The 25,971-nt window shown below is 36.2% G+C and overlaps 3 protein-coding genes across 5 annotated transcripts in view; 2 read left to right on the forward strand and 1 right to left on the reverse strand.

Annotated features, from left to right (window-relative positions):
- Positions 1 to 73: 73 nt before the first annotated feature.
- On the forward strand, positions 74 to 5,573 carry ebna1bp2 (EBNA1 binding protein 2). Its single transcript, XM_007250642.4, has 9 exons — positions 74 to 287; positions 1,210 to 1,293; positions 1,381 to 1,544; positions 1,929 to 2,052; positions 2,769 to 2,858; positions 2,936 to 3,011; positions 3,707 to 3,797; positions 4,059 to 4,221; positions 4,961 to 5,573. The coding sequence occupies exons 1-9, from the start codon at positions 213 to 215 to the stop codon at positions 5,006 to 5,008; spliced, it is 915 nt and encodes a 304-aa protein (XP_007250704.3). The 5' UTR covers positions 74 to 212; the 3' UTR covers positions 5,009 to 5,573.
- Positions 5,574 to 6,766: 1,193 nt separating this feature from the next.
- On the reverse strand, positions 6,767 to 10,704 carry LOC111190870 (doublesex- and mab-3-related transcription factor B1-like). The gene is made up of 3 exons (XM_022664557.2): positions 10,201 to 10,704; positions 8,317 to 8,510; positions 6,767 to 7,813 (listed from the first exon to the last, which is right to left on the reverse strand). The coding sequence occupies exons 1-3, from the start codon at positions 10,535 to 10,537 to the stop codon at positions 7,712 to 7,714; spliced, it is 633 nt and encodes a 210-aa protein (XP_022520278.2). The 5' UTR covers positions 10,538 to 10,704; the 3' UTR covers positions 6,767 to 7,711.
- Positions 10,705 to 16,315: 5,611 nt separating this feature from the next.
- LOC103046677 (low-density lipoprotein receptor-related protein 8) overlaps positions 16,316 to 25,971 on the forward strand; it is a 114,465-nt gene continuing 104,809 nt past the window's right edge. For all 3 annotated transcript variants that reach the window (XM_022677815.2, XM_022677816.2, XM_022677817.2), the window contains exons 1-2: positions 16,316 to 16,458; positions 17,030 to 17,149. In XM_022677815.2, the coding sequence (XP_022533536.2) occupies positions 16,392 to 16,458; positions 17,030 to 17,149 (187 nt within the window). In that variant the 5' untranslated portion in view covers positions 16,316 to 16,391. The remainder of the gene's footprint in view (positions 16,459 to 17,029; positions 17,150 to 25,971) is intronic.

The raw sequence follows: 25,971 nt of genomic DNA on the forward strand, positions 1-25,971 counted from the left end.
ATTTAAAAATATAAAAGTCCTTTTTTTAAACCACTGGAGGAGCGCACTCGAGGTCGGAACTGTTCTCAGAAGAGTCTTGGTTCTACCCGGACCGCGATCTGTGCCGCAGCGTTGTTTGCCCACGCTGTGAGAGCTTGAATCACACGTGAAAAGAAACGATAGCCTTTAATAACGTGTTTTTTATCATCATAACGAAGTTTTTCAGTGTTAAAATGGTAGATATAGAGGAGGACAGTCAGCTGGGGCTGGAGTCTGAAGAGGAATATGAGGAATTATCTGATGGGGAGGTGAGAACTGTGTTGTTTAAAATGTTTTAAGGTAGTATTGTATTTCTATCGATGGTAATTGTTTTTTAAACGAGTCTAAAGTCACTTCGATAGAACGAGTTGTATTTTGCGACCGTTTTGGATGTCGTATAGATTTAAGTTTTGTTTATAATAACCAGCTTACTTTGTGTATTGTCAGTTCCACCTTAACTGGAGCTGCATTTAACTTACAGTAAGTGACTGCAGACCCATTTAAGGTGGAACTGGTAGATCCAACTGCAATCTAGCGAATATGAACAAAAATAAATAATGAACAGTGTGAACAAAAATCTTTACGACCTTCAGAGGAGTCTTAACACACATTATACATGTTTGATATGTAGTTTCTGATAGCCTAAGAGTCTCAGATATTGAAACTCAACACTAGAGGTGGGCAATATTATGTCGTATACAATATATCGTGACACATATTTATCATGATATTAAAAATCCATATCGTGATAAAAGGGATGCTTTGTCTTAAATGTAGTCTATTATTTACTGTAAAGCTTTAGGTGTATTTATTGTATAATTGTTTTAGTTTGCACTTTATATGCATGAAAATATTCTGCATTTTTTTTATCTGCATATTATTTTATGCTATTTTATTTATTTTGCCACATTACGATTATTCTGTTATACTATTATACTATATTCCTGAAATTAATGAATTGTTTTTCTGTTTTTCTATTTTGCCAAGTATATCGTTATTGCAAAAATACCCTTGCCTGGAATAATCCTATTTCTCTGATTTTCCATTGTGATTTTCAAGGACTTTTTAAAATTTTGGGCCATAAAAAAATACTCACCATTTTATTTTTACCAACTAATGATGTCACAAAGCAAACTCACTGAAATCCTGCAAATCTACGCTTTACCTAACCTTCTTCTCATCTCCATTCAGCTCCAGGAGGCTTTTGCCAAAGGACTTCTCAAACCTGGTTTAAATATTCCTCTAGAAGAACCAAAGAAGGCCGTCAACAACGTAGTGAGTTCCCTAATTTACTTATTATTACTTTATTTCTCTAGAGATACTATTTAGCAAAACCAACACACCTCTGTTCTGTTCTACAAGGAGGGGCTGAAGAAGTGCCTGGCTGACTTTAAGAAGAACCTGCCTTGGGTCGAGAGGCTGGACCTCACCAACAAACCAGTAGATGACGTTCTGGCCAAAGCTGAAGGAAGACCGAGCAACGACGACGTCAATCCTGAGGACGATTTTCAGAGGGAAATGTATTTGTAAGTATGAGTTCTGTTTAAAAAAAATCTCAAAGCTTTGGAGCCAAAGAATAAATATCCTTTGCTGTTGTTTTTAATAGTATAAATGATGTATATCTCTTACAACACTAGATCTATTTATTATAACTTCACCTTTATTCACCTAAACATTTAAAAACTGTTATAGAAGACAGTCACACATGCCAAATTATATATGGAGCATATTTTTTTTATAAGTATATGAGCTGGACTGAGGACTTTTATTATGAAGTCCTTGTATTATGAAGGCTTTTTAATCCCGCGCACTTTATGTATGAATTATTACCAGTCAGATATTAAGGAGCAGTAAAATCACTCTTAAAGGATGATTAATCTGGAGGTTTCTCTTTATTGTTGTGTTTCCAGCTATCGACAGGCTCAAGCAACTGTTCTTGAGGCCCTTCCAAAGTTAAAGAAGCTGAATATTTTTACTAAAAGGCCTGATGATTACTTTGCAGAGATGTCCAAGACTGATCAGCATATGCAGAAGGTAAGTTCTTGCCTCATTTTAGCTTCTATAAATGAACAGAGCGTGAGAACACAAGCGTACTGTCACTGTGCACTGTAGCAGTCTTGGTTCATTCTGTGCTAGCATAGTAGTTCAATATTCAATGGACAGAACAACATATAACATTGTTAAATGCATATAGATTACAAAAATAACATGCACAAACTATTAAAATATTTTTGCGATAATTATATTCTTCAGTGAAAGACAAAAACAGTGTAATTTTATTTATGTATTTTAACATTCAGCAGAACAAACAAATAAAAAGTGTTTTTTTTTATTAAAAAAAAAAGTATCCTTCCAAAATTGTAACAACATAATCTGACAGACAATAATGTTTCATAGAAACAGTGTAAAGTTAAGCAAAAAAATTATTATACAAAAAAAACCCTCAATGCTTATTAGTAATTAGCACGTATACACGTTTTTTTTTTTTTGTTTTTTTTTTCATGAACATATGATATGGAGCACCCCTAGCAAAAAAAACATTCATTAACAGCAGCTTCACTGAAAAAATGTATTATATGTACCATACAGTACTGATTGTCTTCTACTCTGTCTAAAACTCACCTCAACTTAACAAGCGAATCCAAGTTATGTCCAAGTGAATGTCCTAGTAGAAAATGTATTTATCATTGTGGTATTCCAATAAAATGTAAACACAGCACTGTCCTTATTAATTTGTCTTTTTCTTTCAGATCAGGAAGAAGCTCATGCAGAAGCAAGTAGCAATGGAGAATTCTGAAAAGGCCAAGAAGCTGAGAGAACAGAGGAAGTTCGGCAAAAAGGTCAGACCTCAAAACCGACGTTTATTTTAAAGTATTTAAACAGTTTGAGTTGTTGCTAAGGGTTTTTTGCTTTCTAGGTACAAGTGGAGGTTCTCCAGAAGAGGCAGAAGCAGAAGAGGGACATGATGACGGCAGTGAAGAAATATCAGAGAGGTTTGGGTTCTTTTTGTAGTACTAGTGCATCTAAAAAAAATAGAATATCATTGAAAAGTTACTTTATTTCAGTAATTCAGTTGTAAATGTAAAGATGTATTAACACAAAGTGATCTATTTTAAGCATTTATTTCTTTTATTGTTGATGATTATGATGATTATGGCTTACAGCCAATAAAAACCCAAAAATCAGTGTCTCAGAAAATTAAAATATTATACAAGACCACTTAATACTTTTGGCAGTGTGCCAAATCCTGCTGGAAAATGAAATCCACATCTCCATAAAAGTTGTCTTTATGCTTTCCTCTCCTGACAAGTGTTATAGGGATGTGGATTTCATTTTCCAGCAGGACTTAGCACACTGCCCACACTGCCAAAAGTACCAATTGGTCTGATATAATATTACAATTTTCTGAGACACTGATTCTTGGGTTTTCATTGGCTGTAAGCTTCATAATCATCAACAATAAAACAAAATAAACGCTTAAAATACATCATTCTGTGTGTAACACATCTATATAATATATGAGTTTCACATTTTCAACTGAATTACTGAAAAACAGTGACTTTTCATTGATATTCATCTCATATTTTCAGATGCACTACTCGAGGCTCTGTGGAACATCTTATTGTCTTACCTTAAAAATAACCTGTTTATTTTGAGAGTGTGTTTTATCAGTGTTTGTGTTCTTCAGGCATGACAGACAAGTTGGACTTCTTGGAAGGAGATAAGGAGGGAAAGAATGGACCCGCCTCATCCAAGAAACAGATGGGCAAAAGAGGAGGGTGAGCGTGATCTCAGCTGCGTCTGAACAGTTCCTGGTTCTGGAACCTAATTTTGAATGAAAGCATGCTCTAAATGCTATATTATATAATGTAATGTAATGTAAATGGAACTGATTTTTGCCGTTTACAGGTTAAAAACTGTGTATTTCCTTTTATACCACATTATACCTGTGGGCTGATGAGATTTGCTGTGGTTCTGTACTTGTAGATCTTTGCTGGAGGACCGTGTTCTGTTTTACTTAAAATCTGTTCTCTCTTTAGCCCAAGCTCTAAGAGGAAGTACAAGGACCAGAAGTTTGGCTTTGGAGGCAGGAAGAAAGGCTCCAAAAGGAACACGAAAGAAAGCCATGATGACGTTTCAGGATTCCGGGCTAAAGCAGCCCACGGGAAAGGGGGAAAGAAATTTGGCAAAGGAGGAAAAAATGTAAGACCCTTTTAATTCTGTTAACCGTTTTTCTTACTTATTTGTTGTAATTAGTGATTCTAGTAAAATCACTGTACAGCACAGCTTTGTGTTTGTGAAGTGGCAACAGGAAAACATTACAAGAAAGAAATTAAGAAAGAGTTCAGAAATCAATATTTGGTGGAATAACCCTGGTGGTTTTTAATCACAGTTTTAATCATGCATCTTGGCATCATGTTCTTCTCCACCAGTCTTACACACTGCTTTTGGATAACTTTATGCTGCTTTACTCCTGGTGTAAAATTTCAAGCAGTTCAGTTTGGTGGTTTGATGGCTTGTGATAATCCATCTTCCTCTTGATTATATTCTAGAGTTTTTCAGTTTTCTAAAATCAAAGAAACCCAACATTTTTCAGTGGTCTCTTATTTTTTTCTAGAGAAAACCATACAACACACTCTAAGAAAAGATCCCTCTTTCGGGTCACTTCCCTCTGCTTTTTCTTAATTTCTCACTGAATTTAACTCACCAGGCTTGGTTTATGCAGCAGTCCATATTATTCCCAAATCTATCAGTGTCTGGAGGAGATGTGCTGCTCTCCAGTATCAACAACACCATATTTTTCTAAAGTCATTGTTGCCTTTATTCAGCTTTAAAACTATTTTTTGTGGACTTTTTGTGGTTGTTGTGTAGATTTATAGGTATAGTTACAGTTTCTATTTTGTCATGCTTATTTATTGTCTGTCTGTTTGTCTTTTCACAGAAAAGACCAGGAAAGGAGACCCGGCGGAAAATGAAGTCCCGAAAGTGAGGGATTACTCCTGTTAGTTAGTTAGTTAGTTTCCCCTTATGTTTCTATGCAAGTGGACTTCTCTGTTAAGACACTTGATCATCCATGGCGTCCACATGGCCACCGCTCTGCTTCTCACCACCGTTCCACAGATTCTGCACATGCTAATGCAGCCGTGTGGTTGACTCGGACACTCGTCTGGTGAGAGGACTTGATTTGAAACGGCTCCTCCTTCATTAGTCGGCTTTTCCGGTGCCATTCGAGGATTCCCCTTGGATTTCTCCTTCTTTTTATGTCAGTTTTATTCTAAGCTGTGTTCTTTTCTTCCTTTTTCCCCCCTCTTTCTCCTTTTCTAAACTCTGCAACATGAACTAATTGGATATATAGTTTTTTTTCTCTGGTTACTGCTGTAAAAAATAATTTTGTAAGGAAAAGCTGTACCCCCCCATGGGCTGTTTCTGTTTCTCACAGTGTTAAGCTCAGTCCTGGATGGAGAAATAAATGTAGAGTGCCCACATTCTCATGACACAGGCGTCACACGCATTATGTGTTTTCCTCTGTAATTATAATACATATTTTATAATGAGTGCCTCTGAGAGTGCGTTTGTTTTCCATGAGCCAAACGGTGACACACAAACCCAAATTTCTGAATGACCTCGTCTCAATTTAGCAGCATTTTCACAATGAAACGGATGAATTTAGCATTTGCGCTTGGAACAGCCACTCCACTCACCCCCCCCAAAAAAAAAAGGAAACACTTACCATCGTAGACTTCATTTCCGTATCTGAAACTGACGTGCATAAATCTGCTTTAAATGCTCCGCACAGCCCTGCCAGAGGAGGATATTAATATTCATGGCAGTGTAATGGACTGCTGTGCTAATTGGCTTAGCCGCCCACTGCCCCGTTTGAAGTCGGTCGACAGGGCGGTTTGTGCGACAGCGGAGTCTAGATGCAAGTCAAGAATTTAATTCAGGAACCGTCAGATTTTCAGCTGAAGGAAAAGGTTTAAACATTTTCACTAAAGACAGAAGATGCAGGTTAAACAAGTTGGTTTTGTAGATGCGTGGAAGTAAAGAGTGGCATGGCTCAGGTTGGATTTTTAGCCAATCACAGAGCTGATTCTTAACATCTGCTGCCTTGTAGGGATGTTCTATAGCTCTGTAAGAAAAATATAAATGGAAATATTGCTTGATTGACATGAAATACTACCACATATCTATACACAAATACAGTTTAGGAAAATAGTGCTCCTGTAGAAGCAGCACTTTGATTTTGAAATTAATAATAATAATAATAATACTTTTATTTTTATATTGCTCTTTTCTAAAACCCACAGACGCTTACAGTCATCATTAGTGGAAACAAATAGAAACATTACACAACAAGTGGTGACCGACAATCAACATAGTATGAGAACAGGACAGCAGGGATAAGTGGTATAGCACATTAAACAGAGGGAAAGTCGTAGGCAAGAGAAAAGAGGTGAGTCTTGAGTGTAGATTTGAACAAGGAAAGAGAGGAGGAGTGTTTGACCGCAGATGGGAGAGAATTCCATAGTTGAGGAGCAAGTCTGGAAAAAGCCCGATCACCAAAGCCACGGAGTTTAGAGGCTGGGACTTTAAGACGTCCAAATTGTACGTGAAAAAAAGAGACATGTTAGTATGAATTTCTAAAAGACCATCACTTTTAAAGGTGTAAAGATTCTTTATTCATTTAAATGTTCAGCACATTTGTTCAGTCATTAAACTGCAGGTAAATCAGATTTGTTTCTTAAGTCAAACCAAACCAAAGTTCATGTAGTTTCTGGCTGTCTAGAATATTAAAAATCTTTCCAGATTAGGGGTGGGCGATATGGCTCTAAAATAACATCACGATATTTCATGGTATATTTGCGATAACGATACTCTTGGGTATATGTCAAAATACCCCTAGCTGAGATATTGAAAAATACAAGAATTCTATCAGATTCTATCAGATCTATCAGAATTCTATCTAACAGAAGTGAATGATCCGCAATAGCCAGTCAATAATACTAATAATGAAGTAAATTAAATGATACAGGACATATATAATCTGTCCCTAGTAGATATATATTGAGAAATGAGAATGGGAAGTTTGAATTTGTCTTTTGCTAAAAACACAGAAAAAGTACTTATTTTTTTGCTGGTTTTAAAAAATGCTGTTAAATTAAAATGAAACTAATGTTAATTTGAGGTGTTTGCACATTTAATATTTTAGCAGTAGAAGCGACTTTCATCAAAGTAAATGCAAGTAAACGACTGAGGAAAAAGTTGACCTTTTCTTGGTGACTGGTTACCATAGCCACCACTTTGGAAATGGCATTTTGTTCTGGGGTTATGGACAGAGCAGCTTTCAGAGAGTGAAGAACTGAGAGCAGAGCATTTCCTCAGAGCTCTGAAGTTCTTTCTCAAAGGCAGCATCCAACAGCTGGGTTTTATATTCCTTAAAACCAAGGTCCTGCAGCCAGGGGATCATTATAAAAGTCTACACTGGTCAATAGAAAATTCCAGCCAAATGCTAGTGGTCACTTCCCTGTTACCACCCACTCCATGATTAAATGCATGTATGCTAAGACAGACGTTTAACAAACGTACAAATCTTTATTGAGCATTTTAAAAGGGCATTTTACAAAATTTTCTTGGGAAATGTTTTTTTTTTTTTGGTGGCCAATGAAAACAGACATTAGCGGTTTTTAATTGCTTACATAGGTGGAGGTTTTCTTTGAGTGTGTTGCTCCTTGTTGGAAATATCAATGTCCAAGATCGGCATCGGCATCTCGTCCCTGGCTACATTGAAGCACCACTGCACAGAGAAAACAGAAAGAAATATGTTAAAGACATTGTGTGTGTTTACCTGCGTAAAAAAATCCATTAATCACTGGATTACTGCAAGAAAGTGGTAAAGTAAACAGCATACTCTGATTTGATCTGATCTAGAAATCTGATTAAGAAATCTAAAGAGCGCTAGATATTAGCTCAGTAATGGAATTTCTCAGTTCTGGAGCATCCTCAGTCTGCTCATGTGTAAAAAAAAAATAGACAGTTTTAACACAGAAAACACTAAAAATAAATAATTTAAATGGACATATTGTGGCTCAATGATGTCAAGTGTTTTTCAGTTGCAGTCCGAATGCACAAGTTTTATCACTGAGTAGCAGTGTGAAATATTTTTCACAGACGTCCCCCTGAGACACTAATCTCATTCCGATAATAGGGCTAATGTGTTTTATTACAATTAACAATTATTAGCCTCAGTCTTCAGGCCTGATTTTAAAATGTGAGCTGCAGTTCAGGTCAGAAACGTACCTGCGGGGTGCCATTGGTTGGAGGTGGAGGGAAACCGATGGCTTCTCCTGGAGGAGGCTGTTGGAGGCTCACAAAAAAAGCTGGGTACACAAAGCCGCCAGGATGCTGGTAACTCAGCAGCAGCGGCATCGTTACCATCTTGTATGAGTAAGGGATCTGCTGAGGGGCATCTGGGGTAAAATAGGTGGCTGGGTCTGAAAAAAAAAGTCTTTTAATGTCACTGAGAGTGCTGTTATACAGGATATTTCAGCTAAAGCATCAAAACACCACAGTCTGACTGTTCTAACAGTAAAGGTGAGCTGTTACCTGAGAGTTTACTAATATATTACACTGTACACATGGCTGAAATCCATATTATTGCCAACATGTAATTTTAGCTACATAAGACCCAGCAACAAAAGCAGAAGGAAAATTTAGCCCACATTAGCGCACCATAAAATGGTAAAATAACAGTCTGTCACCTGTCAATAACCAATTATGAAAGTATTGGTGCCAACATTGAACCAACCTGATGTTGTGGTTAAATCAACATTGAATTTGGTGTTAATTTAAATAGTGAATCAATATGGCATTGATATGGAATATTAATTTAATAAACCATAGCTCACAATCGAGATGCTCAAAATTGCATGGAAGAGGAAAAAAAATCCTGAATGTCTTAATAAAACTACAAAATAAAAGCTTTTATTACAACAAGTAGCTAAAAGTAGAAAATTCTCTGGTTAACAATTATTGTGTTAACAATAAACTTAAAGCTGAGTATAAAGAACCCACCACTATCAATCTGATTACTAAACATCTGATCTCAAAAACAGTAAAACTAACAGAGCATGAGCATTCCCCAAATATTTTTTAAGACACATTTTTAAATGACTTTTTAAAACAAATTAAGATCTTCTTTTAGACTTTTAAGACAAATTCAGATCTTTAAAAACTTTTTAAGACAAATAAAGATTTTTAAAAATATATTTAAAATTTAGCCTTAGCTAATATTTATATATATATATAATTTTGACAGAATGTTTATAAGACAGAATTACAGTGAAGATGTGGAATTACTAAAGATTATAGTAACTGTAACTGTAATTACATGCTGTTTAATAATATTTCTTTATTTAAAAATAAAAAAGACTCTCGTTTTAATCAATGTTCAGCCTTAATTAGGGTAGCATGAACATTAAAATAACGTTAATTTAATAAACCTGCATATACAACTTTAACCTACCAGTTATAACTGTAACTGCATGCTGTGTATTGTGATCTCTTTATTTTAAAAATAAATAATTCAATTAATATTTAATTATTTAATAAATGATTTAATAAATAATAAGACTTTCATTTTAATCAACGTTTAGCATTAATTGGGGTAGCATAAACATTTAATTAACGTAAATTCAATTAACTAACTTATATCTACAACTGTAAATGTTGTTTAATGTGTTTTATATATTTTTTAAATAAATAATTAAATAAATATTTATTCAATTTAATTAAATATTGAACAAATAATAAGACTTTCATTTTAATCAATGCTTAGCATTATTTAGGATAGCGTTAACATTTAGGTTAATGTTAATTTAATGAACTACCCTATATTTACAACTGTTGTTTAATGTGATTTATTAATTGTATAAATAAATCATTTGATAAATATTTAATAATTTAATAAATGATTTAATAAATAATAAGACTTTCATTTTAATTAGTGTTTAGTGTTCATTAGGGTAGCGTTAACATTTAACTAACGTTCATTTAATTAACTAACCTATACCCACTACCGTAAATGTTGTTTAATGTGATTTCTTTATTTACAGTAACAAGACTTTTATAATTGAATCGTTAAATATGTTTTTTATTTATTTTTTCTTAATAAAAATGTTTTACCGTAAACTCCCGCGCTGCTCCGGTAGGCGGCGGGCTCCGCGGGCCGTCTCGCGGGCTCGGTGTCTGTTGCTGTGCGCGCGGGCCGCTCTGCTCCAGTCGGTGCCGGCACCGCGTGGCCGGTCACCGGGGCAGCGGCGGCCGCGCTGTGGGCGGGGGCGGTCCGCCGGATCCGCCGCTGATTGGCCATAATCCGGGTTCTCTCGGTGATAAGCGAGCACTTCCAGCACGTGCACTCCAGAAACGCACATTTACCGGAATGGCCTTTTCGGTCTGCGGTAAAACCGTGATTGCGGCACCGCGAGCACTTCGGGCTTCGGGACGCTTTTCCCGTGTTCATATCAGCTGCCGTTAAACCGGATTTAGCGGTGATCTGATCCGGACCTGCACCGTACTCACACTGGTATCTCTAATGTTAAAACTGATTTTTTTTATTTTATTGCATTGAATTTATTCCACGCGCCAGTCTGGACGGCGCCGCGTTCATCAACACTGTAACATTTCTGACCTGGGAAAACTGCAGCCACGCTTTCCCACGGGTCACATTATTAACCTGATTGGGGTCAACTCAGGTCAATCAGTCAGATTTTGGGGATTTTCTAGGAAAAAGACCCCCTGAAGTCTGTAGACACCAGTCATCATCTGCAGCAGGTGTTCTCAGATACAGTACCAGCCCGTCCAACCCGTCCAGACTATGAAGGAACACATACAGGATCATGTAGTAACTTAAAAGTCTTGTTTCATCATTTTTTCATTCATTTTAAAATGTCTAGTTGTGTCTGTAGCATGAATGAATGCCATTTGCTCTGGTGATCTGGTATAACTCTGCTTTAGTCTGGTTGAGGAGTGGAGCTGGATTTCGGCTCTTGCTCATTATTATTCATACATGCAAACATATCGCCTCTGATTGGCTAACAACACTGCGATGAGGCAAAATTCTCAGAAAAATGTCTCTATCTCAGTTTGTAAAATATTTTAATGTAAAATATAAAACATATTCTGGTTTGTTTAACACTTTTTGGTTTACTAAATAATTCCATATGTTTTTCCATATGTCTTAATCTACAATGCAGAACATTTCAAAACAATTAAATAACATTAAATTTAAGGGGTGTCAAAACTTTTAAGTGGTACTGTATTTATAAAAAAAAAAATTAAAAGCATATTCAACTTAACCAGGCAGCACATTATAAAATATAAAAGTACAAAAATAATTTAAAAAAGTACTTTAAAGTTAAGGTTCACAGTCCTGTATATTTGTAATAATGAGTTGAATGAGTAAATCTTTAGACTTTATAAACAGCTATACTGTGGACACAAAAGGCACATTATATTGATATTAACTCTTTGATAATCCAAATTTGACAAACAGAATTACTGAAAACGTGCTACTGTTCAGCCGATATGGCTGTAAATGTACAGAAAATGCCACAAAATTCAAGAAACACAGTTTTTTCCTCACAGTTTTGGCTTTGTTTTAAAATGAAAAATACTACAGCCTTATTTGATTTTTTTTATCACATGCACTGGGTGGCTCTTTCATCTGGCGTGTTTTTTTATTGGAGCAGGTAATAAAAACAAATCAGCCCGTGGCATTTTTTCATTTGTGAGAGGACGTAAACACCACAATAGCTTTGACAGATGAGAAAATCCAGATGTGTGACATTCTGGACCCCAATCTCTTGGATGCTTTGGATAGAAGCCCAGTGGATTTTGCATTCTGAGTCTAAGCCACACGGACCTGGATGACCTTTTGTCTGCTTTTGACCTCTTTTTTTTAAACGTCTGATTTTTTTATTCTTCGCTTGGTGAAAATCGCTTTCCTTTTTATTTCCAACCCGGCCAACTTTCAAGGCTCATTTAACACAGATATGTCCATATAAATCACAGCCCTATGCATTCAGTCCGGTCACACGCGCATAATCTCTGCGCGCAGAAGGAACAGAATGCAATTCAGGACGCAATTCAGAGTAGATGCACACAAATGCTTTAATAATCATTATAATATATTTCTTTTAAAGTACATGAAAATGATGAATTTAACACATTATCAGGAGCTGTGTTCTGAGTGCAGTGGGAGCGGTGAATCGTTCCTGCCTCAGATGAGCTTTATTGTATTAGAAAGATGACAAGAGGAGAGCTGTGACTTATTAGAAAATCTGCTAAGGCCTTTTATTATCTGTCGACTCTCGTGTGTTAGTGTGTAGGAGGGGACGGCACGACATGACATTTCTTCTGCTGGGTTTTCCAGCTTCTAGGATTTTAGTGTTTTAGAAGTCTTTTTCTTTGGTACTTATAAAACTGGTATGTTTTTATTATAAGAAACATTCTTTAGTTTCTATAGTTCAGTCAGATATACAATATTGTGCAAATGTTTAAAAGCAGTGCAGCTTTTAAAGCCCTGTTTTCCTTAAAACATCTCCTAATCTCTCCTCCTAATCTGAGTTTAATAGAGTTATTTCTAGTTCTCATCATATTAATCAACACCTGGTTTGGTTAATTGGTAAGGTTGGTAAATCAGGTGAGCTGCTGACGGAACTGAACATAATATACACATGCTGGCTGAGGGAAATCATCCAGGTCAAATCTGGAGAAACTACATGACATTTCTATTGTTGAGTTTTCCAGCTTCTAGGATTTTTATGTTTTAGAAGTCTGTTTCTTTGGTACTTATAAAGCTGGTATGTTTTTATTATATGTAACATTCTATAATTTCTATAGTTCAGTCAAATATACAATATTGTGCAAATGTTTTTGGCACCTGTGGGAATTTCAGTAATAAAAAAGCTTCTAATCTGTGTAGTAAGTGTTTATCAGCTCAGTAAAACACAAAAACATTACAGCATTACAATAAATACAAACAGCAATTTTACAAAAAACAGTTACAGCTTTTACAGCCCTGTTTTCCTTAAAACAACATCTCCTAACCTCTCATCGCTCATCTGAGTTTAATAGAGTTATTTATTTCTAGTTCTCATCATATTAATCAACAGCTGGTTTGGTAAATTGGTAAGGTTGGTAAATCAGGTGAGCTGCTGACGGAACTGGACATAATATACACATTCTGGCTGAGGAGCATCCAGGAGAAATCTGGAGAAACAACACTTCGTTCTTTAGCTTCAGGCTCACAGGATAAAACATATCTTACATATCTTAGTTAAAAATGAGAATTCCTTGTTATGTTTTACTGTATTTATGTTTATTTGCATCTGTTCAAATCATATGTGGTGTTTTTTCAGGTAAAATGGATTAGTGTCATTTGCTTTGGTGCCTAAAACTTTTGCACAGTACCTTTTTTTAACCTTTTTTTATGGCCAATTTTTGCTCTCTCGGACTCCGGCTGCTGAGGTCAAGCAGCATGACCCAGGATTTGACCCCAAGACTGTTTACATATGTATCGATTTACACTTTTTGATTTTACTATTTGTTTTAATTGATTTATTTTAATATATCTCACAGGCACAACCTTTTGTAATTTTATCTGATATTATTATTTTATTTGCCCTTTTTACAGTTTTACAATTTGTATTATTGTATGTTATTTTATTTTATATTATGTATTATCTTTACTGTTAATTTTACATAAGCGTCAACAATGACTTATTCAGTCTGTTTTTGAGACCCAAATATTATTTTTTTTTAACTCCTGTAATTAAAATGAATCACCTCCTGTAATTATCATGTGCACCACTAGAGGGATTTGCATCATAGTTTGAATACCTATTACAAAACACAAGACAGCCATATATGTATATATTCACCATATACTTGTATTGCACACACAGATAAAACTGTGAAATCACAGCTAAGTGCTCAAGTTTTTATTATTCATATTCTATTTTTATGTTGATCTATTTTTATCTTTTATTTACTGTTATTTTAAAATGATTAAATGTAGTTATTAGTATTTTTGTCGTGTTAATCCCTGTTTTTGTAAATAATCAGCTATATTGAAAATAAGGGTTGCTCTTAATGTACTTAGTGTGAGTCAAAATAAAGGTTGATTGATTTCTATATATAAAAACAGTTAATCCACACAATCAGAGTGAACTATAAAACATTAAATTAATTAGATACAAAGATAATTCAATAAAATTAAATATTAATATTAAACTCTCTCTTGTATCATCTTCTGTTTGAGCAGACAGGTTTTGAGTAGCACTTGTTTGTTTCCCTTTCCACAGAGATTATTAATGCAGAAGCTGAAGGTAGACTCAGCCTGTTACACGCTGAGACCTTTTTCCATGAACTGGGAGCAGAACCCGGATCCCTCTGCGGCTGTAAATTGTCCTTTTTTTACGGAGAAATGAATAAAAGGTTGGGGGAAGGGTTCAGCTCCAGCTTACCATTATTAAAATGACTGATTATCCGTGGCCTAGTTTTGACTGACGGAATCTCTGGCGTTGTTGGAGAGCTCACTGCGCCTCCCATTGTTTTACTGAGCTGTAAATGTTGCCCTTGGGAAAGTCACCTTTAGCATGAGAAGTACTCAGCTAAGTGCTGAAGAACTCTTTCCTTATTCCATACAGCATTTATATCAGACTGTTTCATGTCTTTATCACTTGTTTTGCTTGTTTTTTGTTGGATATTTTGATTTGCTATAGCATACAAACACAAAAAAATGACAAAATTACAAATTATACTAATTAAATGAACAAAAACAAAGAAAGAACAGATTTTATACCTATAATTAATTTAAAAAACTGCAGCTAAGAAAAATGAGATGGCTTTATTTGTATTTATTTATGTATATACTGTACATATACATTCATTTCCTTAATGTAGTCAGGAAAGGATTAGCAGGTTTTATTAAACACTTCAGTGGTGTTATTAAAGGAAATTTAGTTAATTAAGAACCTCATCCCAATATGAATATTCGGGAACATATATCCCAATTAGGAGTTTCTGATTTCCTTTTTACTTCAATACTTTAATTTTATAGCAACAATCAACAAAATTTCTTTAAGCTACAGAGCATATTTATTTCTAAGACAAAGTTGCCAGAATGTATATTTAACCTATATTTAATATATTAGTGTACAGCACCAGTCAAAAGTTTTCTCCATAATGTTTCATGTTTTAGATTCTTCAAAGTAGCACCTCTTGCTAAGACGCCAGTTTTGCACATCTCTGCATTTTCCCATTTTTTACTAAAATAAGTACATTATATTACATTATATTCTATTTTACTTTTTCTATTTTTCTATTTTTTATAAGAATTAAGAGTTATCCTATTTAAATTGTTTGGACTTGGACATATTCGTTATGGCGATAAATTAATTTAAGATATATATTTTTAACACTATTTAAGGCTATTTTGTTCGAAAACTGAGGTTAAAATTGATTCTGCAAAGCTGTTGATATTTAGATTTGAATAAACCCCGCCCTTTATTTTAGCATAACCCCGCCCCCTGCGATGTCTAAGCACAGCTTTCCACAACGCTAACCGTTTAGGCGTATTTGCATAACGCCGTCCTGCGCTCTCTGATTGGCTACTGTCTGCATTGACTCCGCCCTCATGCTTCGCATTCCACGACCGAGGCATAAATAATAGATTAATAGATATAAAACTGATATCCCAGTTAAGGAATACTCTACTGTGATAGATGTGGAGAAATGTGTGGTCATTGCCTTTAAAATGTTTATTTTCCAAAATTAGAATTAAATTTATTTCTTACATTCTAATTTTGTTAATTTAAATTCTGTTACAAAATTCTTTTTCACTTTTATTCTAATCCATTTTGTTAATTTTCCTTATTTTAAATGTATATATATATATATATATATATATATATATATATATATATATATATATATATATATATATATATTTTTTTTTTTTTTTTAATCATGTTTGAATTATGTTTTATTCAAGCTTTATTCTAATTTATTTTTTATTATTTCCATTTTTATTACTTTTTTTATTCTCTTAAATGGTTATGTGACTCTCTTGTTGCTTCTTGATATACTTTTTACATATGTTCGTATTTTGTGATTAATATAAAATAAATAAATCATAAAAAAACTCACCGTTTTGGTGTTTTTGCATAAACCCCGCCCACATTTTTGCACAGCGCCCTCCCGCGCTCTCTGATTGGCTGTGGGGGTGAAGCAGCTCCGTCGGCGGAGAGCGGCTGTTATCCGGACCTGCTTTGTTTGTGGATGAGGAGCTGCAGCATCACCGCGTCTCCGAGATGTGGACTGTAATGGGAAAATTACTGTTTTTTCACTTGCTGACGACGGAGCTACACTCAGGGAAAGGTGAGAGGCAAAAACGAGGATTTAAAAATATGAAAATTAGTATATTTATGCTGCTGGACGCTGAGAAATGTGTGATTTGGCTTAATTTGCACTACCTTACTTTCTTGCAGCCCATGTGGTTGTAATAGATGCTAGCTACCTATCATCCACCATTATATACATTAAAACAAATAATAATATATTAATAATAATATCACTGCTATAAAGAGGAGCAGTGTGCTGTGAATGGTCTATTATAGGATGACTTATGGAGAAGAAACTGATAACGTTAAACTGCCAGTTATTGTTCCAGGAGCATCCTCATCTTCCCCTTCCTCCTCCTCCTCCTCATCCTCCTCTACTGGACCCATAATAATAATTGGTATATAACAATTAATGCACATTAGCTATCTGTTTATACTGTAAATGTTGTAGCTCACTGCATATTGTATATTCACTTATTGCTCATGAATGAATAGAGCAATAATAGGCAATACCAGCTCGTGCCACATGCATGCATTCATACAGGCTTTCCGGAGCTCGTGCTCGGTGCTAATGGCTCATTATTGCACTGTAACGCTTTGCATGACAGGGACTGAAGCAGAGTGTGAGGACGGCCAGTTTCAGTGCAAGAACCAGAGATGCATCATGAGCATCTGGAGGTGCGACGATGATGATGACTGCTCAGACAACAGCGACGAGGAGGACTGCTGTGAGTAACTGCTGATGAAGAGTTATGAGTCCACATCTGATCAGGGGCTGATTAAAGGAACAGCTGATGATGAAGAGTTATGTGATGGTGAATGAGGATGAGGAAGACCACTGTAAATCATTGGCTGATGAGGAAGGATGGTGTATGTATGGTTTTAACTGTGAGGAATATATATCACTGTGGTGTAATTCAGTGGTTGATGATGAGGAAGACTAGCACAAGGTAGCTAATTGGTGAGGAAGACTATCGTATAGCCATGATTGACTAGGGATAGTGTTGTTATTAGGGAGCGAGGAAGACTATAATAAGACTATAATAGAGTAATAGATGATGAGTAAGAGTGTTGTAGTAAAGTAGTGATTGGTGTAGTATAGTAGTAACTAGTGAGGAGGACTATCATAAGGTAATAGATGATGAGGAAGAGTGTTGTAGTTCATTAGCTGATGAGGAAGACTATCATAAGGTAATAGATGATGAGGGATAGTGTTGTTATTAGGGAGCGAGGAAGACTATAATAAGACTATATTAAAGTTAAGATTGATAAAGAAGAGTGTTGTAGTTTAGTTGCTGGTGAGGAAGACTATCATAAAGTCTTGATTGATGAGGGATGGGGTTGTTTTTAGGAAGCGAGGAAGACTGAAATAAGACTGTAAGGCTATAATATGGGAATAGATGATGAGGAAGAGTATTGTAATTCAGTTGCTGGTGAGGAAGACAATATTAAGGCTATCATAAGGTAATATATGATGAGGAAGAGTGTTGTAGTTTAGTAGCTGGTGAGGAAGACTATCATATAGTCATGAGTAATGAGGGATAGTGTTGTTATTAAGAAGCGAGGAAGACTATAATAAGACTGTAAGGCTATAATAAGGTAATTGATGATGAGGAAGAGTGTTGTAATTCAGTAGCTGGTGAGAAAGACTATCGTAAGGTAATAGATGAAGAAGAGTGTTGAAAAGAGTGACTAAAATAAGACTGTAAGGCTATAATATGGGAATAGATGATGAGGAAGAGTATTGTAATTCAGTAGCTGGTGAGGAAGACTATCATATAGTTTTGATTGATGAGGTATAATGTTGTTATTAGGAAGCGAGGTAGACTATAATAAGAGTGTAAGACTGTAGTAAGGTAATAGATGATGAGGAAGACTATCATAAGATTGTAGCTGGTGAGGAAGACTGTCAAATAGTTATAGTTGGTGAGGAAGAGTATAAAATGGTAATAAATAGTGATTGTAAGTCAATTCTCGATTAAGATTGATGAAACAGTAGAGTGTTGGAAGTCATTAGCAGATGAGGAAGATTATCAAAGGGTATTAACTTGTTTAGGAAGACTGTAACAAACTCATAGCTAGTGAGGAAGACTATCCAATCATTGTATTTGATAACAACTGGCAATCGTACGGTAATGAGGATGAGGAAGCCCAATTAAGTGGTACAGGTTGATGAGGAAGTCTATTGTAAGGCACTTACTGGTAAGGAAGTCTATCATAAGGTAATAGCTGGTGAGTAAGAGCGTCAAATGCTTGATGAAGATAGTTATTAGCATTATCAAAGAAAAATAGCTGGTGAAGCCTTCTTGGGGGACTATTCTTTGCCGCACAACACCCTAAATGTATCCTTCCACTGTACATTGTTTTAAAAAGTCTTTTAAGCCCCAAATCTTTTCAATGCTCTGGTAAAACCATGTCAACACCACAGTTACTCTAAATTAATGAAGATTATAATAAATGAAGATTGTTATAAATAGTAGCTGATGAAGATGCAGGTCTACAGCTGATGTAGAAGTGGTAAATGAGTAGCGAATCGTTCGTTAAGAGCTAATGACGAAGTTAACAGTGGTGAAAGTGGTGTAGGTTATGGCCGGATTAGGAGCACTGCTGGATGTAATAGCTGATGATGAAACCTGTCATAAGTAATTATTGTGAGATGATGGTTTATGAGGAGTGACACATTAATATTGGTCCTCTTCAAGAGGACCTCCATCCTCCAGTCTGTTTCACCAGGGCCCTGCTGGAGCATATTTTAGTGGGTTCCTCGCTTTAACACACCCACTGATACTCTGTCATTACTGATAATTAGCTGATTAGTTGAATCAGGTGTGTTGGGCAGAGAGCTTCAGGACCAGAATTAGGTGTTTGCTGCTGAAGGTTTCCAGTATTGGTGTTGTTTACTCAGTTCCAATCCACTTACTGATCCATATTCCATTCCACATCTTACCATGAACCTACAACAGCCTCTTTCTCTGAGTAAACAAGCATAGTATTAGCTGTTTGAGTAAAATGTTGTTTGTTTGGAGATGTTTTAGTCTGGAAACACCTAAAAAAAGCAAGACTCCTCTTGTAATGCGAGTAAAGCTTTGTTAAAAGAAGCTATGTGAGACAAACCGCTAGCTAATATTGGCTTGGCTACCGGAACATAAAGGGTTTCTCACAGTAGCATTTTTGGCGCTAGCAGTTAGCTGCTAATGCTAATGCTTCTGCACCCAGCCTTAGTGGAAATTTGGAAATCTAAGCTTGCTGCACATAAACATAAATGTTTTTTTAGTAGAGAAGTCTGTGTAGATTAACATCCAGTGCTGGGTTGAATTTAAAATATATATATATATATATATATATATTTTAGAATTACAGTTGTGTTTACTTAACTTAGCTTAGCTTTACAGGTCTTGTCACTCAGGTGCGAGACTTTACTAGTGTTGCCTAATGTGCCTTATAATCCGGTGCGCTTTATGTATGAACATAGACAAGAAAATAGATGTTTATTGATAGTGCGCCTTATAATCCGATGTGTCTTATAGTGTGAAAAATACGGTAATATTAAAAAATAATGTCCTTAAAATTGTTTTCTTTTAAATTTTAAGCCGTAGTATTTTTGAGTAGAAATAGAATAGAATATAATGTATAAAGAATAAATAGAAAATATTCCAATAAGTGGCATCAATATCAAAGCCAAATATCTTGACTCTAATAACAGAATAGTTTGGTAGATCACTCATCGCTAAACCAAGGAAAATTTACAGACTTTTGTTACTTTAAATAAGTAAAGAACATAAAGAGTATTTATCTAAAAAGAGCTATTATATATCTAGTAAGATAGAATATAGTAATATGTATTGGTATCACTGTGTATTGGAATTAGATTGGAACTGAATACTGTAAATTGTGCATTAGCCCATCACTAGTTAATTATTCGTGAACATCTGTAGCAGCAGCACATGACCAGCATTTTTTTTTTCACGACAAATCCAGTTTAATAGAGGTGACAGGAAATGTGAGCGGTCCAGGGCTGCTGGGAAGCGAACAGTTTTCTAATAGGGTCTGTGGTTTTCTGATGTGTGGATATTAGACTAGGGTTTCCGTTCCTGCCTTTAGGGACCCCCAGCCTGTCTACAGCCCACTCTAAACACACCTGAGGCCGGCAATCAAGAGTTTCAGGATGCTGATTACTGGCTCAGGTGTGAAAATGGAACAGGGAGGTAAATTTATTCCAGAAATGGCTGCAGTTGATTATGTGGCTAAGTTCCTGGCCTTGCACACGTGCCAGTCTAATTTCACCTTTGCATTAATAGTGTAAATATGTTAATATAGTAATGAAAAGGCTGATTGCTGGCTCAGGCTAGGTTCACACTACACGATTTTAGCCCAGTTTTTCAGTCGGCAGTAGTTTTCGGAGGCCAATCAGGCATCTCTTGGTGGCAAATATAAGGCATGCAAGATATCTGACCCAGTCGGCGACTGGGAGTCAGGAGCAGCAGCTACCTACAGCAAATGGAATCACAAATAAACCATTACCAGAGCCATTTATGGAGAGTCTGATCACTTTCTGCTCTTTCTGTTATATCAGTAAATGACTGTTGTGAGTCCTTTATAAATGAGTGTGAATGGAGCTAAAAGCTAAAAACTTTAAATTGCAAAAAATTGTATTGAACTTCTGAGTTCTGAGTAATTCTTTTTTTTTTAATTTTAAAAAGTAAAATAATGTATTTTACCAAAAAAAAAAGCAAAGAAAGCATATTTCAGTTCATCTACAGAAAACAGAAAAGGTTTTACACTGTAAAAAGTGCACTAGCATTATTGCTACTGTGAGCTGATTGGTTGGCAAGCTGATCCTGGAGATACAGGTAGAGCATGTTTAAAAGGTTTATAACTGGAGTTATGTCTGAGGACATAAGTACATATTTTAGTATAAAACTGATCAGACATTCATAAACCCTGATTTTGCTCTATTGATTCATATAAACCCGTTCATTTTGGACTCACTTTAAGTGCGTATTCTCCTCTATAGAGATTCTCTGGCAGGGTGTTGCTAGTTGTCGTGTGTTTAGTTCTGGTGTGTTCTCGTGACAAAACAGCCAGGTGAGTCTGTGATTTCCCACAGTGAGAAATTGTGTAGTTTGTCTCAACAACTGAAGATTAAAGACTCGTGATTAAAGCACAACCAGTGCTTGAGTGATGACTCAAAAAGTCGTATATTGTGAACCTGGTATAAAGTGTAGCTTGGCTGGGGGTCCCCAAGAGCGAGTTGGAAGGAAACCCCTGTTGTTAGAAGTCGGTCAGCACTTTTTGGCTTAAGACTGAGGCTTCAGTCGGGCCTTTTTCCAGGATTGGTGCCAATCAGACTCATCCGGTTAATTTATACCAAGTCCTGCCAGGCCTGTAGAGCTCGACATGTTACAGAGTCACGACTGTCTCACTTATAGCAGCTCTCAGAGCTTATCTTCTTCTGCTCAGTAATAAGTTTAGTTTTCACTTCTGCCGGTATGGAAGCCAGTGGTAAAAGTCTTCGCTTAATAATTGGAGTTTTATTGTGCTGAAGCATTGTGGGGAAATGTCATTGTGATTAAGGTGACATTCACTCGGCACTCGTTTAACTCGGCTATTATGGAGAAAATGAATGCTCGGCATTTATTGTTTTTTACTTCTGACATTTCAGATTTCATTGTTTGAGCGGCCGGGTTGAACACACACTGTGTGGAGTGTGGCGGGACTGCTGTGTAATAAGTTGAGAGTGTGTTCTGATAGTGCGCGAAAGTATTACATCTTCTGCTGCTGCTTTTCACGAGGATTCATCCATATTTTAAGATACCGTGTACTGATACCAACAATACCAAATAAGAAACAGGCTGAAGTGACTTAAATCAGAATTTTTTGGTCAATGTGGCTCAAATCAGATTTTTTCATGGCTGTGTGAACATGGCAAATCCATATGGGGTCCTAAATCAGATATGCACCAAATCCAATGACATGTGACTTAAATGTGAACGGTCAAATCATGTGTGGAATTCATGCGTCTTTTTGTTTTTACAAATTAGCATTAGCATTAGCGCTACGTGCTTCTCTCTCGAACCCACAACACATCTCTTGGTGCAGCTGTGCAGCTATAGCTGCAAAAAAAAACAGCAAAAGCAAACTGACGCCTGGGCTTTTTTCACCTCCTTGACCTGAGCATGAACTTCAGAGCAGCTGTTTCTTGTTTCTCCACTCCAGCAAAAGATGCTCCACATATGAGCTGCTAACTCATCCATTTATAACCCTTTCTAAAGCTACGAGTCTCTCGTCTCTCTAATATGATGATTTTTGTTGTTGTTGGTTGAAGAAGGAGGCGTTTATACAGGTATCACATGTTCAGCATGTGAGACGTTATAAGGGACAGATTCGTTCACATTACACACATTAGATACAGATCACTTACATTAAATCCGATCTGAGAAAAAAATCGGACTTGAGCAATGTGGATTGAAATGTGAACATAGCTTCTTTTTTTTCTGTTTCTCTCTCTCTCTCTCTCTCTCTCTCTCTCTCTCTCTCTCTGTCTCTCTCTCGCTTTCTCTCTTACTCTGAGCATGTGGCCTACATTTATTTGGCACAAAAACAAGCCAAACAAAAGAACAGCAGATTTCCCACTGAAACATCCCACCTCACTTTGCTTTGTTTCATTTCTCTCATGTTAAAAACTGTATCTGTGTTCGTGTGCTGTATGCTCTGTACTCCGGAGGACCGCGTTCGCTGGATAAAGGTCTGGGCCAAACACGCTTGACCACACCATCGGCGAATCACCGCGGCTCCCGGGGCCACGGGCTGAAAGCGGGTCATGGGGAGTGTTTGTTTTCTTACATAATTTATGTGTGAGCACATCACGGGCCTGTAGAGCTCGTTATTGTGACCTCTTGTTTAGTTTCCCGCAATAAAAGAGCAGCAAGGGCGCAGACGATTACGACAGGGAAGCCATCCAAACTGCTCTGCCTGAGGATTTCTTACGCTGTGTGCTCTGCCACTGGTGGCCCAAATTAAGGAGAAATTAAAACACTGATGCAGCTTCCGGTCTTATATAGGGTAAGGTGAAAAATATATATCAAGATATATCAAAGTATTGTTATTTATTATGTTTTGTAAAACTGTATGAATTCTAAAACACAGTATTGACTTTTAATTAAAAGAACACTAATCAATGCATTGGTGCCTCAGAATTGTCTTAATATGACGGTAATATTATTTATTACAACTATTTCTTGGACAATATATTGTCCAGAAGGATCTTAAACACTAGGCGTGCAATAGTGCCAAATTCACGATCACACTATGGGTCAGTTTCCTTTGCAGCATGTTCCATGAAGATTTTCCATTGAAATGAACATTAAGGGCCCTATTTTAACGATCTACAGTGTACTGGTCAGTTGTGTATCATGCAGCTGGATGCAGGGCATGTTGGTTTGTTTTTGGTATCATAAGGGTGCAAATACTAATTCTCTTAATTAATAATGGGTGTGTTTTCGCTGTAATTTGAAATAAACCAATCAGCACGTAAGATACTCTTAAAAAGTATCTTAAAAGCTTGAGTTTGTGCATGCATTTGTGGATTGGGTGGTTGACTGTTGACTGTTGTCAGGGTTTAAATTAGTCATTGGAGCACCTGAGCCAACTGAAATGAACCTGAACAGACCTCACTACCATGCCAGTGTAGATTTATTCCTAAACTCACCCATTACTTTAATAGCGTGAGGCAAAAGAAAAGCCTGAAAATAGACAGTTGACAAGCTGTAAGATAGCAAGGAGCATTGTGACACGTCTTGTGCAAGGTGTACAATAGGTCCAATAGTCTTAATCCTAGACATAGACTTGGCTTAATCCTGGTATAGGGACTTACCCTAAATGTTTAAATGTTTGTGGACACCCCTAATGAATGCATTCAGCTACTGTAACCTCCTGAACTCTTGCATGGCATGCATTTTTTATTTCTCTTTGCTATTTGGGATAGTTGGCACCTGATTAGTGTAAAAACAAAGAATGATCTTTTTACATGATGTAGCAGGATAAAACCTTTTAGTACTATTGAATTCAGAAAAACAGTGAATAAGCATTTGTCCCAATACTTTTGTCCATGTGCTATATATTTAAACCCCAGCAAAGGTCAGAGGCTGTGTTTTTAAGCTGCTGCTGATGCACTCGATGACCAAAAGACTAGCGGCTTTGTCGGTCAAAAGGCAGCAGGGCAGTTTGATTGTATGGTTGGTGTTGGCTCTGCCAGTGTTGTTTTTTCTAAATAAGATATATTGTAGATATGTTGTAGATCTATTGGTTTCACTAATGAATGTATTCCACTGAGATCTCTATCCAGTTCAGTTCAATTGCTGGTACACAAACAGCTGACCTTCCCCTGTAATATATTCCCCCTGATGTTTTCTCCTCCCATCCCCCCACCACCCTCTTTATTCCCCCAACAATGGCTCTCCTAACGGATGCGCGAGAGTACAGAGGGCTGGAGGTCGTGAAAATTATTCGGCGCTCTCGCGTTGCATCATTCCAGCGAGATTAAATGGCTCCTTCAGTAACTCTCACGCTTTCTAATCCGTTGCATGGAGATGAGTAATTTCTCCGCTTTGTTTACTGCGCTGACTCATAGACTCATAGAGCACAGGAAAGAGAAAAAAAAAAACGAGTCTGAAGAAGAACGAAAGAACCTTTATGTGATTGTTAGTAGTGGGGGATACGGTTACTAATGTAATTGCAAGACTAAATTGCAATTAGGCCTGTCACAAAATTTACATTATTGACTTACCGTACAATATATGGATATGAAGTCAATACTTTTGCTGACCACGGTATTGCCCATTATGTTTTTCATAACCATTTAAATACTAAAATAATATAAAAATGCGTTTTTCCACATGTAATGCACACAAAATAAGAAACTAATAAAATCATAAAATCAAATCCAGTTAAATTCAATTAACTAAAAATATATACAGTATATATTTTTAATTCTCCATTGTCACTTTCACTGTTGGAACCCTGTGTTAAAGACTTTTACTTTATATTTTATATAGACCTTCTTATGTCACAAACTTGGCTTTCCAGTGTAGTGGGCGGAGCTAAGCTTCTGTTTTATTTACTTGTATTATAGGTCCCCATTAGTGGTATTTGTGACACAATATTAAAAAAAAAAATTAAATATATGATGTCCATTGTAAAGGAGACATGGTTTGAAAGGGTTAAGAAGGAGAATGAGTCACTATTGTTCACTATTTTTATTTGTTTAGAATATTTTTATTCTAATTGCAGTTTTTGAATATTTCTTTGAACTTCTCTATTAAAATATATTGATATTATTATTATATTAGTGGCATTAACATTGTCTTAAAATGACAGAAATGTTGTTTACATACCTGTCAAGTCTCCCGTTTTGGCCGGGAAACTACCGTATTTTACTCCTCTTTCCCGCCGTCCTCCCGTATTAGTATTTTCCCGTAAATTTCCCGTATTATATTAAAATTAAAAAATGTATATTATTGAGGAGACAGGGCACTGACCGCGCTGTGTCTCT

This window comes from Astyanax mexicanus, chromosome 8, assembly GCF_023375975.1.
Source record: "Astyanax mexicanus isolate ESR-SI-001 chromosome 8, AstMex3_surface, whole genome shotgun sequence".
Lineage (NCBI taxonomy): Eukaryota > Metazoa > Chordata > Actinopteri > Characiformes > Acestrorhamphidae > Astyanax > Astyanax mexicanus.